Genomic DNA, 12,209 nt, shown 5'->3' with positions numbered 1-12,209 from the left:
AGAACTGACCCTCCGACAGTGCAGCGCTCCCTCAGAACTGACCCTCCGACAGTGCAGCGCTCCCTCAGTACTGACCCTCCGACAGTGCAGCACTCTCTCAGTACTGACCCTCCGACAGTGCAGCGCTCCCTCAGAACTGACCCTCCGACAGTGCAGCGCTCCCTCAGTACTGACCCTCCGACAGTGCAGCGCTCCCTCAGTACTGGCACTGGGAGGGTCGGCCTGGGATTACGGGGCTCGAGTCTCTGGAGTGGGGGCTCGAACCCACGACCTTCTGACTCAGAGGCGAGAGAGAGAGTGAGAGACCCACTGAGCCACGGCTGACACGTAAAAGTGACCATGAAGCTGTTGGACTGTGGTAAAAACCCAACTGGTTCACTAATGTCTCTTTCGGGAAGGAAACCCGCCGTCCTTACCCGGTCTGGGCCTACACGTGACTCCCGTCCCCGCACCAAAGTGGTTGACTCTCAACCGCCCTATGAAGTGGGTCCCAGCGAGACACTCGGTCGTATCAAACCCGCTACCAGCGGTTCAAGAAGAAGGACCACCAACTTCTCGATGCAACTCGGGACGGGCAATAAATGCCGTCCTTGCCAGCGACGCCCACATCCCCAGAAAAGAACAGATGTTCCACAAACTCCGAAAGCACAAGGTCGTTGGGATTGAGAGTAAGTTGAACGATAGGCATTGGTTTCTCTTACTTGTCTGTCTTCATCATTTCCTCCCTCAGCTTCTTGATGTCACCCTTGCACTTTTCAATCTCCCCTCCCTTCAGGCTCTCAACTGCAAAGGAGAAGAATTTGAAGATTAGCTTTAAGGAAAGGACTTCGACACGCATCAACAGGGCAGATTTTCCTGGGGGGGCAGTACGGTGGGATGGGGGCGTAAATCAGCCGGCTCCCTTACGCGCGAAAATGACCGGCAGAGAAAGGCCAGGTGGTCATCAATCTTGCCCCACACCTCATGATGGCTGGAGCATCAAGTCTAGACATAAGAAATAGGAGCAGGAGTAGGCCATTCAGCCCTTCAAACCTGCTCCGCCATTCAATCAGATCATGGCTGATCTTCGAGCTCAACTCCACTTTCCCGCCCAATCCCCATATCCCTTGATTCCCCCAGTGTCCAAAAATCTATCGATCTCAGCCTTGAATATACTCAATGACTGAGCATCCACAGCCCTCTGGGGCAGAGAATTCCAAAGATTCACAACCCTCTGAGTGAAGAAATTCCTCCTCATCTCAGTCTTAAATGGCCGACCCCTTATCCTGAGACTATGCCCCCTAGTTCTAGACTCTCCAGCCAGGGGGAACAGCCTCTCAGCATCTACCCTGTCAAGCCCCTTCAGAATCTTATATGTTTCAATGAGATCACCTCTCATTCTTCTAAACTCCAGAGAGTACGGGCCCATTCTACTCAATCTCTCCTCAAAGGACAACCCTCTCATCCCAGGAATCAATCGAGTGAACCTTCATTGCACCGCCTCTAAGGCAAGTATATCCTTCCTTAGATAAGGAGACCACAACTGTACGCAGTACTCCAGGTGAGGTCTCACCAGAACCCTGTAAAATTGCAGCAAGACCTCCTTACTCTTGTGCTCCAACCCCCTTGCAATAAAGGCTAACGTACCATCTGCCTTCCTAATTGCTTGCCGTACCTGTAGACCCTTTCTACCTATTGTCCTCGGAGAGGCAAAAATACCAGAGGAAGAAGCTCATTCCACAGGCTCGCTACTCCCTGGGGAGAGGAAGAACGGGAGTGTGCTCACTCCCGCCCGATTTCCCCAATATACGTCGCTCCCAGCATTCCCTTACCTCCAAACCCAAGACCAGGAAAAATCTGCGCCCCCCACCATCCCCCGGCCTCCTCCCTCGGTGCGTAAATGTGGTGCTGAGGAAGGCCCCCAAGACCTGTCAACTCTGCCATTCTCAGCCGGGACAACAGATGGTGTCCACTGGTTAACCCTTGGGGGACGGGTGGGGTCAGGCGGGATTTCCGCTATCCTGTGATTCCTGACGGATATTGTGCGTGCACATCGGATGAGGTCCAGATGGGATTGGGCTGTGATGGTCTCCATGGAAGGAAATATTAGCCCTTGGAGGGGGTGCAGCCCAGATTCACCAGAACGATACCCGGGGCTTAAAAGGGGTTAAATTCCGAGGACAGGTCGCACAGACTGGGCTTGTATTCCCTCGAGTGTAGAAGATTAAGGGGTGATCTAATCGAGGGATAAAAGATGATTAAAGGATTTGATAGGGTAGATAGAGAGAAACTATTTCCTCTGGTGGGGGGAGTCCAGAACAAGGGGGCAGAACCTTAAAATTAGAGCCAGGCCGTTCAGGGGTGATGTCGGGAAGCACTTCTTCACACAAAGGGGAGTGGGAATCTGGAATTCTCTCCCCCCCAGAAAGCTGTTGGGGCCGGGGGTCAATTGGAGCTTTCAAGACTGAGATTGATCGATTTTTGTTGGGTGAGGGGTATCGAGGGATAGGGAGCAAAGGCGGAAAAATGGAGTTGAGGTGCAGATCAGCCGTGGTCTGATTGATCGGCAGAATAGGCTTGATGGGCTGAATGGCCTCCTCCTGCTTCTATGTAACACGGTGGAATAGTCCTCTGATACTTTCAGAGAAGGGGTTGGGGGGAAGGTAGATTGGGTTTTGAAATGGAGATGGTCGTTATTGTATTATTATATTGCGTCCAATTCTGGGCACTGCACTTTAGGAAGGATGTCAAGGCCTTGGAGAGGGTGCAGAGGAGATTTACCAGAATGGGACCAGGGATGAGGGACTTCAGTTATGTGGAGAGACTGGAGAAGCTGGGATTGTTCTCCTTAGAGCAGAGAAGGTTAAGGGGAGATTTAATCGAGGGGTTCAAAATCATGAGGGGTTTTGATGGAGTAAATAAGGAGAAACTGTTTCCAGTGGCAGGAGGGTCGGTGACCAGAGGACACAGATTTAAGGTGAAAGAACCAGAGGGGGAGATGAGGAGAATGTTTTTTTACGCAGCGAGTTGTGATGATCTGGAATGCGCTGCCTGAAAGGGCGGTGGAAGCAGATTCAATAATAACTTTCAAAAGGGGAATCGGATAAATACTTGAAAAGGAAAAATTTGCAGGGGCTACGGGGGAAAGAGCAGGGGGGGAGTGGGACTAATTGGATAGCTCTTTCAAAGAGCCGGCACAGGCACGATGGGCCGAACGGCCTCCTTCTATGCTGTAAGATGCTACGATTCTATTAATGAATATAACAATCCTGTCTGCGAATCACAGCGGGTGACAGAGCTGACACTGAGACAGTGACATCTTACACCAGAGCTTAGATGGGACAAAGATATCGACAAATAAATCCTACTCACTCTGCACCCTGCGCTCCAGTACGTCCAGTTTGGTCGTGAGTTCGGTTTTGATCTCGTTGACTTTGAAAGCTCTGGAAGGATTTTTTTTTAGATAAAGTGAAAAAGAATGAATTTGCATTTCTATCTCAGGACATCCCAAACCACTTTACAGCCAATTAAGTACTTTTTTTTGAAGTGTGGTCACTGTTGTAATGTAGGAAACGCGGCAGCCAATTTGCGCACAGCAAGATCCCACAAACAGCAATGTGATAAATGACCAGATCATCTGTTTTTTTAGTGATGTTGGTTGAGGGATAAATATTGGCCCCAGGACACCGGGGAGAACTCCCCTCTGCTCTTCTTCGAAATAGTGGCCGTGGGATCTTTTACATCCACCTGAGAGGGCAGACGGGGCCTCGGTTTAACATCTCATCCGAAAGACGGCACCTCCGACAGTGCGGCGCTCCCTCAGTACTGACCCTCCGACAGTGCGGCGCTCCCTCAGTACTGACCCTCCGACAGAGCGGCGCTCCCTCAGTACTGAGCCTCCGACAGTGCGGCGCTCCCTCAGTACTGACCCTCCGACAGTGCAGCGCTCCCTCAGTACTGACCCTCCGACAGTGCGGCGCTCCCTCAGTACTGACCCTCCGACAGTGCAGCGCTCCCTCAGTACTGACCCTCCGACAGTGCGGCGCTCCCTCAGTACTGACCCTCCGACAGTGCGGCGCTCCCTCAGTACTGACCCTCCGACAGTGCGGCGCTCCCTCGGTACTGACCCTCCGACAGAGCGGCGCTCCCTCAGTACTGACCCTCCGACAGTGCAGCGCTCCCTCAGTACTGACCCTCCGACAGTGCGGCGCTCCCTCAGTACTGACCCTCCGACAGTGCAGCACTCCCTCAGTATTGGCACTGGGGGAGTGTCGCCCTGGATTATGGGACTCGAGTCTCTGGAGTGGGGGCTCGAACCCACGACCTTCTGAAGGGTTAAGGTGTGACGTAAACGAGGGTGATGGAAATCATTCCAGGGAAGTAGGTGCTGTTGGTTCTGCCTCTATGACACTGGACTTGCATTTAGAGGCGTCCTTGTTCGGAATGAGTCTATTTTAATCCTCGCAAGTGCACTCTGATTTAATGAAAACCTTAATGAGGTGGCTGATCCCTGAGCATCGTGAAGGAAAGCAATCATATCTAGGCCAGCACTAGAATTGAGCTGGGCTGTGATTGCGGTCACTCTTACCCCAAGGGGGAAACATGGGACCAATATACCTCTTCCACTTGACGTATGTGCTCGTCTCGTGACTCCTCATCCCCCCTCTTCTCTCCGGCTCTTGCTGGGTGTGGGGTGGTGTGGCGTGGACGCCAGCGGCCCTCCGGCCAGTCAGCGTCGTTGTGCTATTCGACTAAGGAGGGCATTTCAACTGAGCTGGTCCTTACCCCCTCCCCGACATGCACGGTTCCCAGCAAGATGGTGCTGGGGGGAGGGGCGGGGAGGAGGGGAGGGGACCTGGGAAGAGATCGCGCGCGATCATTTGAGCACAGGATCAAGATCGGCCACGGTGATGCCCCTGCAGTCGAACAGCCCGCTGAGGCTGGCCGTCCGAGGCTGGCACCTGGCTAAAAGGCCAAGTGCGTACGGTCTGACAGCGGGTGCAGCGCAGTTTCACCAGAATGATGTTCCTATGATCCCATGTTCCTATGATCCCATGTTCCTATGATCCCATGTTCCCGTATTCCCATGTTCCTATGTCCCCATGTTCCCGTGTTCCCGTGTTCCTATTATCCCTGTGTTCCCGTGTTCCTGTGTTCCCATGTTCCTATTATCCCCGTGTTCCTGTGTTCCTGTGTTCCCATGTTCCTATGTTCCCGTGTTCCCGTGTTCCTATGTTCCCATGTTCCTATGTTCCCGTGTTCCCGTGTTCCTATACCTCGAAAGATGCTGAGCAACCTCGGCAAAAACATTTTGTAGAAGTTCTTCTTTACCTGCAGAATGAACAAAGCAAGATCGATTAGGATAGTCCACCGTAAAAAGCACATCTTTGTCTTTATCACTTGTCAACCTCCTATGGCTTCACACACAGGAAGTCAGGGCCAAGTATAGCATTGATGTGGTTTATAGGGTTAGATGGTGGTCGATGGGTGTACAGGACAGATCACTCAAAACTTGGAAGGGTAGTGAACAGTGAGGAGGACAGTGATAGACTTCAAGAGGACATAGACAGGCTGGTGGAATGGGCGGACACGTGGCAGATGAAATTTAACTCAGAAAAATGCGAAGTGATATATTTCGGTAGGAAGAATGAGGAGAGGCAAAATAAACTAGAGGGCACAATTCTAAAAGGGGTACAGGAACAGAGAGACCTGGGGGTATATGTGCACAGGTTGTTGAAGGTGGCAGGGCAGGTTGAGAAAGCGGTTAAAAAAGCATACAGGATCCTGGGCTTTATAAATAGAGGCATAGAGTACAAAAGCAAGGAAGTTATGATGAACCTTTATAAAACACTGGTTCGGCCACAACTGGAGTATTGTGTCCAGTTCTGGGCACCGCACTTCAGGAAAGATGAGAAGCCCTTAGAGAGGGTGCAGAAGAGATTTACTAGAATGATTCAAGGGATGAGGGACTTTAGTTACGTGGATAGACTGGAGAAGCTGGGGTTGTTCTCCTTGGAGCAGAGGCGGTCGAGAGGAGATTTGATTGAGGTGTTCAAAATCATGAAGGGTCTAGACAGAGTAGATAGAGAGAAACTGTTCCCATTGGCGGAAGGGTCAAGAACCAGAGGACATAAATTTAAGGTGATTGGCAAAAGAACCAAAGGCGACATGAGGAAAAACTTTTTTACCCAGCGAGTGGTTAGGATCTGGAATGCACTGCCCGAGAGGGTGGTGGAGGCAGATTCAATCATGGCCTTCAAAAGGGAACTGGATAAGTACTTGAAAGGAAAAAATTTACAGGGTTACGGGGAAAGGGTGGGGGAGTGGGACTAGCTGGATTGCTCTTGCAGAGAGCCGGCACGGACTCGACGGGCTGAATGGCTCCTTCCTTTCTATGATTCTATGATTCTACGCCAGTGTTTATGCTCCACACGATCCTGCTCCTACCCCTCCTCATCTCACCCTATCACCATATCCTTCTATTCCTTTCTCCCTCATGTGTTTATCCAGCTTCCCCTTAAATCCATCTACACTATTCACCTCAACTACTCCTTGTGGGAGTGAATTCCACATTCTCACCACTCTCTGGGTAAAGAAGTTTCTCCTGAATTCCCTATTGGATTTATTAGTGACTATCTTATATTTATGGCCCCCTAGTTCTGGTCTCCCCCACAAGTGGAAACATCTTCTCTACGTCTACCCTATCGAACCCCTTTCATAATCTTAAAGACCTCGATCAGGTCACCCCTCAGTCTTCTCTTTTCTAAAGAAAAGAGCCCCAGCCTGTTTAATCTTTCCTGATAGTTATAACCTCTCAGTTCTGTTATCCTTGTAAATTATTTTTGCACCTTCTCCAGTGCTTCTATATCCCTTTTGTAATATGGAGACCAGAACTGTGCACAGTGCTCCAAGTGTGGTCTAACCAAGGTATATGGAGACCAGAGCTGTGCACCGTGCTCCAAGTGTGGTCTAACCAAGGTATATGGAGACCAGAACTGTGCACAGTGCTCCAGATGTGGTCTAACCAAGGTATATGGAGACCAGAACTGTGCACAGTGCTCCAGGTGTGGTCTAACCAAGGTATATGGAGACAAGAACTGTACACAGTGCTCCAAGTGTGGTCTAACCAAGGTATATGGAGAGCAGAACTGTGCACAGTGCTCCAGGTGTGGTCTAACCAAGGTATATGGAGACCAGAACTGTGCCCAGTGCTCCAAGTGTGGTCTAACCAAGGTATATGGAGACCAGAACTGTGCCCAGTGCTCCAAGTGTGGTCTAACCAAGGTATATGGAGACCAGAACTGTGCCCAGTGCTCCAAGTGTGGTCTAACCAAGGTTCTATACAAGTTTAACATAACTTCTCTGCTTTTCAATTCTATCCTTCTAGAAATAAAACCACAAAAATAATTCAGTCCCAATTTTAAAATGTTGACATATTTCCATTGTGAATTCCAACGTCCAATCCCCAAACTTGTCATCAGATTAATGGGCAGTTATCGATTAATTCTGAAATAAGCCCTTCCTGAGAATGCAGCTCTGTAAATGTTATCAAGAAACTAACAGCCAATTACAAAGAAATCTGTGATAATCATGTAATCGACAAAGGGGACATCGGAAAGAGAGAACAAACTTAAGTTTATATCAGACCTTTCACCACCTCAGGACGTCCCAAAGCACTTTACAGCCAATGAGGTACTTTTTCAAATGTGGTCACTATTGTAATGTAGGAAACACGGCAGCCAATTTGTGCACAGCAAGATCCCACAAACAGCAATGTGATGAATGACCAGATCATCTGTTTTTTTAGTGATGTTGGGTTGAGGGATAAATATTGGGCCCCAGGACACCGGGGAGAACTCCCCCCTGCTCTTCTTCGAAGCAGTGGCCGTGGGATCTTTTACATCCACCTGAGAGGGGCAGACGGGGCCCTCGGTTTAACGTCTCATCCGAAAGACGGCACCTCTGACAGTGCAGCGCTCCCTCAGTACTGACCCTCCGACAGTGCGGCGCTCCCTCAGTACTGACGCTCCGACAGTGCGGCGCTCCCTCAGTACTGACCCTCCGACAGTGCAGCGCTCCCTCAGTACTGACCCTCCGACAGTGCGGAGCTCCCTCAGTACTGACCCTCTGACAGTGCAGCGCTCCCTCAGTACTGACCCATCAACAGTGCAGCGCTCCCTCAGTACTGACCCTCCGACAGTGCGGTGCTCCCTCAGTACTGACCCTCCGACAGTGCGGCGCTCCCTCAGTACTGACCCTCCGACAGTGCGGCGCTCCCTCAGTACTGACCCTCCGACAGTGCAGCGCTCCCTCAGTACTGACCCTCCGACAGTGCAGCGCTCCCTCAGTACTGACCCTCCGACAGTGCGGCGCTCCCTCAGTACTGACCCTCCGACAGTGCGGCGCTCCCTCAGTACTGACCCTCCGACAGTGCAGCGCTCCCTCAGTACTGACCCTCCGACAGTGCGGCGCTCCCTCAGTACTGACCCTCCGACAGTGCGGCACTCCCTCAGTACTGACCCTCCGACAGTGCGGCGCTCCCTCAGTACTGACCCTCCGACAGTGCGGCACTCCCTCAGTACTGACCCTCCGACAGTGCGGCGCTCCCTCAGTACTGACCCTCCGACAGTGCGGCGCTCCCTCAGTACTGGCACTGGGGAGTGTCGGCCTTGATTATGGGATTAAATCCTGATTAGAGGCTCAAATTCAACCCCAGGCCTCAATTTACAATCTAGGCCAGATTCCTTTTCGTGCCTCCGTCACTGATACATCGTAACACACCATACCAGGTATGTGCTACAGTAAAAGTCTCTTACCAGGGGGCTGTCCAGACACAGCAATAATCTTGTATGGAAAACTGCAAAAAAGGAAGAATTAATGTATCTTCTAAAATGCAATTTATTAACTTTCTGGGTGTATTGAATTATTGCTTTTGAGTTAATTTTAAACACGGACTCTCCCCACCCATTTAATCTCCTCCCACACCCCCTGTACACTCTCCCCTATCACGGACTCTCCCCACCCATTTAATCTCCCCCCACAGCCCCTGTACACTCTCCCCTATCATGGACTCTCCCCACCCGTTTAATCTCCCCCCACACCCCCTGTACACTCTCCCCTATCACGGACTCTCCCCACCCATTTAATCTCCCCCCACAGCCCCTGTGCACTCTCCCCTATCACGGACTCTCCCCACCCATTTAATCTCCCCCCACACCCCCTGTACACTCTCCCCTATCGTAGACTCTCCCCACCCATTTAATCTCCCCCCACACCCCCTGTACACTCTCCCCTATCGTAGACTCTCCCCACCCATTTAATCTCCCCCCACAGCCCCTGTACACTCTCCCCTATCACGGACTCTCCCCACCCATTTAATCCTCTCCCACAGCCCCTGTACACTCTCCCCTATCACGGACTCTCCCCACCCATTTAATCTCCCCCCACAGCCCCTGTACACTCTCCCCTATCACGGACTCTCCCCACCCATTTAATCTCCCCCCACACCCCCTGTACACTCTCCCCTATCGTAGACTCTCCCCACCCATTTAATCTCCCCCCACAGCCCCTGTACACTCTCCCCTATCCATTGGACTCTCCCCACCCATTTAATCTCCCCCCACAGCCCCTGTACACTCTCCCCTATCACGGACTCTCCCCACCCATTTAATCCTCTCCCACAGCCCCTGTACACTCTCCCCTATCACGGACTCTCCCCACCTATTTAATCTCCCCCCACAGCCCCTGTATACTCTCCCCTATCGTAGACTCTCCCCACCCATTTAATCTCCCCCCACACCCCCTGTACACTCTCCCCTATCGTAGACTCTCCCCACCCATTTAATCTCCCCCCACACCCCCTGTACACTCTCCCCTATCGTAGACTCTCCCCACCCATTTAATCTCCCCCCACACCCCCTGTACACTCTCCCCTATCACGGACTCTCCCCACCCATTTAATCTCCCCCCACAGCCCCTGTACACTCTCCCCTATCACGGACTCTCCCCACCCATTTAATCTCCCCCCACAGCCCCTGTACACTCTCCCCTATCGTAGACTCTCCCCACCCATTTAATCCCCTCCCACAGGCCCTGTGCACTCTCCCCTATCACGGACTCTGAAGGGAAGTTCTCTACAAACACCCACTGATTCTCGAAGGAAATCAAACAAAAATTCAGAATATTCGCCCACACCTCTGTCCTTCCATCCATCCTCACCTCTCCACGATCCAACCATGGCCTGCTGCCTTAGTGCAGACAATATCCCCTTTATCCAAGCAACACAGGACCCATTGACCATCGAAATCGATGACTCAACACTTGTCTGGACCTTTGACCGTCCCAATGCTGTGACTAACCTCTCGGAGTTGGCGGGCATCTGTGGGTCGATGCCAATCGGGGTGCCTCTTCGGTCCACCAACGCCACCACCTCCCCTCTGGAAGTGAAAGCAAAGTATCTCAGAAGGGGCATCGCGGTCCATGCTCCCTGCCCCTGCCTCTCAGTCACCCCCCCACCGCCCCAGTCACTGTGTTTTAAACCATGCAGCTGTTCCACCGTGAGACGAGGCTCCGTCTTGCCTTAATGACGTGAAGCTGGGCTTGAGTAGCAGCATCAGGGAGCTGGGACACCCGCAATGCACGGAGGCTCTTCCTGGTGACACTGGATTGAAAATGCATCATCAGGAAGAGTGAAAACAGACGGGTTTCAACAGCAACAACACTAACCTGCATTTATATAGCGCCTTTAACATAGTAAAACGTCCCCAAGGCCCTTCACGGGAGCGTCGATCAAACGAAATTTGACACCGAGCCACATCAGGAGATATTAGGACAGGTGACCAAAAGCTTGGTCAAAGAGGTGGGTTTTAAGGAGCGTCTTAAAGGAGGAGAGAGAGAGGCGGAGAGGTTTAGGGAGGGAATTCCAGAGCAGCTGAGGGCACGGCTGCCAATGGTGGAGCGATTAAAATCGGGGGATGCGCAAGAGGCCAGAGTTGGAGGAGCGCAGAGATCTCGGAGGGTCGTAAGGGCTGGAGGAGGGTGACAGAGATAGGGAGGGGGACGAGGAGCCCATGGAGGGATTAGAACACAAGGGTGAGAGTTTTAAAATCGAGGCGTTCCCGGACCGGGAGCCAGTGTTGGTCAGCGAGCACAGGAGGGTAATGGGTGAACGGGACTCGGTGCGAGCTAGGATACGGATACGTCAGCGACGAGAATCATCACAGTTCCGGAAGCTTCTTTACGCCGACGCAATCTATTCGAGCGGAGAGGGGTACCGACCTCAGGACACCAGCTGCTGTACACAAGAGCTCTCGGACATCGCTAGGGCTGGAGTGACAACTGAAGATCACCTGCAACAAACACAAACCATAAAGGAACGATTGACAGAAGAGGAGGGACGCAGTTAATCGTTCTAGAGCTGTCTGCATGGCTCGATTGTGGAACTGCACTGCCCCACCTGAGACTGAGCTGTACTGGGACAGGAGGAAGTTATATTCCAGTTGTTTGAAGCTCTGGTCAGACCCCCATCTGGAGAGACTGGGTTCAGTTCTGGGCACCGCACCTCAGGAAGGATATATTGGCCTTGGAGGGGGTGCAGCGCAGATTCACCAGAATGATAACCGGGGCTAAAAGGGTTAAATTCCGAGGACAGGTCGCACAGACTGGGCTTGTATTCCCTCGAGTGTAGAAGATTAAGGGGTGATCTAATCGAGGGGTTTAAGATGATTAAAGGATTCGATAGGGTCGACAGAGAGAAACTATTTCCTCTGGTGGGGGGAGTCCAGAACAAGGGGGCAGAACCTTAAAATTAGAGCCAGGCCGTTCAGGGGTGATGTCGGGAAGCACTTCCTCACACAAAGGGGAGTGGGAATCTGGAACTCTCTCCCCCCAAAAAGCTGTTGAGGCCGGGGGTCAATTGAAAATTTCAAGAATGAGATCGATCGATTTTTGTTGGGTGAGGGGGATTAAGGGTTACGGAACCAAGGCGGGTAGATGGGGTTAAGATACAGATCAGCCTTGATCTGATTGAATGGCGGAATAGGCTCGAGGGGCTGAATGGCCTCCTCCTGTTTCCGTGCTGCGAGAGGCCCAGTTTCAATCTCTTGCTCTGTGCTGCAGCAGGTGTGTGTGATGGATGGAGCAGTGCAGAGAGACACTGCTTTCAATACTCATCTTCAAAGGCTGTTTATAAAAGGAGGGAGGATGCTATTAGTTCGACAGATAAGAACGAC

At 51.8% G+C, this 12,209-nt stretch overlaps 1 protein-coding gene across 1 annotated transcript in view; it reads right to left on the bottom strand.

Annotated features, from left to right (window-relative positions):
- The window catches only part of LOC137306154 (high affinity cGMP-specific 3',5'-cyclic phosphodiesterase 9A-like), a 38,496-nt gene extending 27,091 nt beyond the window's left edge, over positions 1–11,405 (bottom strand). Inside the window, exons 1-6 of the mRNA XM_067975213.1 lie at positions 11,257–11,405; positions 10,338–10,415; positions 8,796–8,836; positions 5,256–5,310; positions 3,352–3,422; positions 702–783 (exon numbers count right to left, since the gene is read on the bottom strand). Coding sequence (XP_067831314.1) covers positions 702–783; positions 3,352–3,422; positions 5,256–5,310; positions 8,796–8,836; positions 10,338–10,415; positions 11,257–11,405 — 476 coding nt within the window. The remainder of the gene's footprint in view (positions 1–701; positions 784–3,351; positions 3,423–5,255; positions 5,311–8,795; positions 8,837–10,337; positions 10,416–11,256) is intronic.
- Between the last annotated feature and the right edge of the window lie 804 nt (positions 11,406–12,209).

This window comes from Heptranchias perlo, chromosome 42 (assembly GCF_035084215.1).
Source record: "Heptranchias perlo isolate sHepPer1 chromosome 42, sHepPer1.hap1, whole genome shotgun sequence".
Classification (NCBI taxonomy): domain Eukaryota; kingdom Metazoa; phylum Chordata; class Chondrichthyes; order Hexanchiformes; family Hexanchidae; genus Heptranchias; species Heptranchias perlo.
Note: the sequence above shows the minus strand (reverse complement) of the source record. Positions and strands in the feature narration are given on the sequence as shown.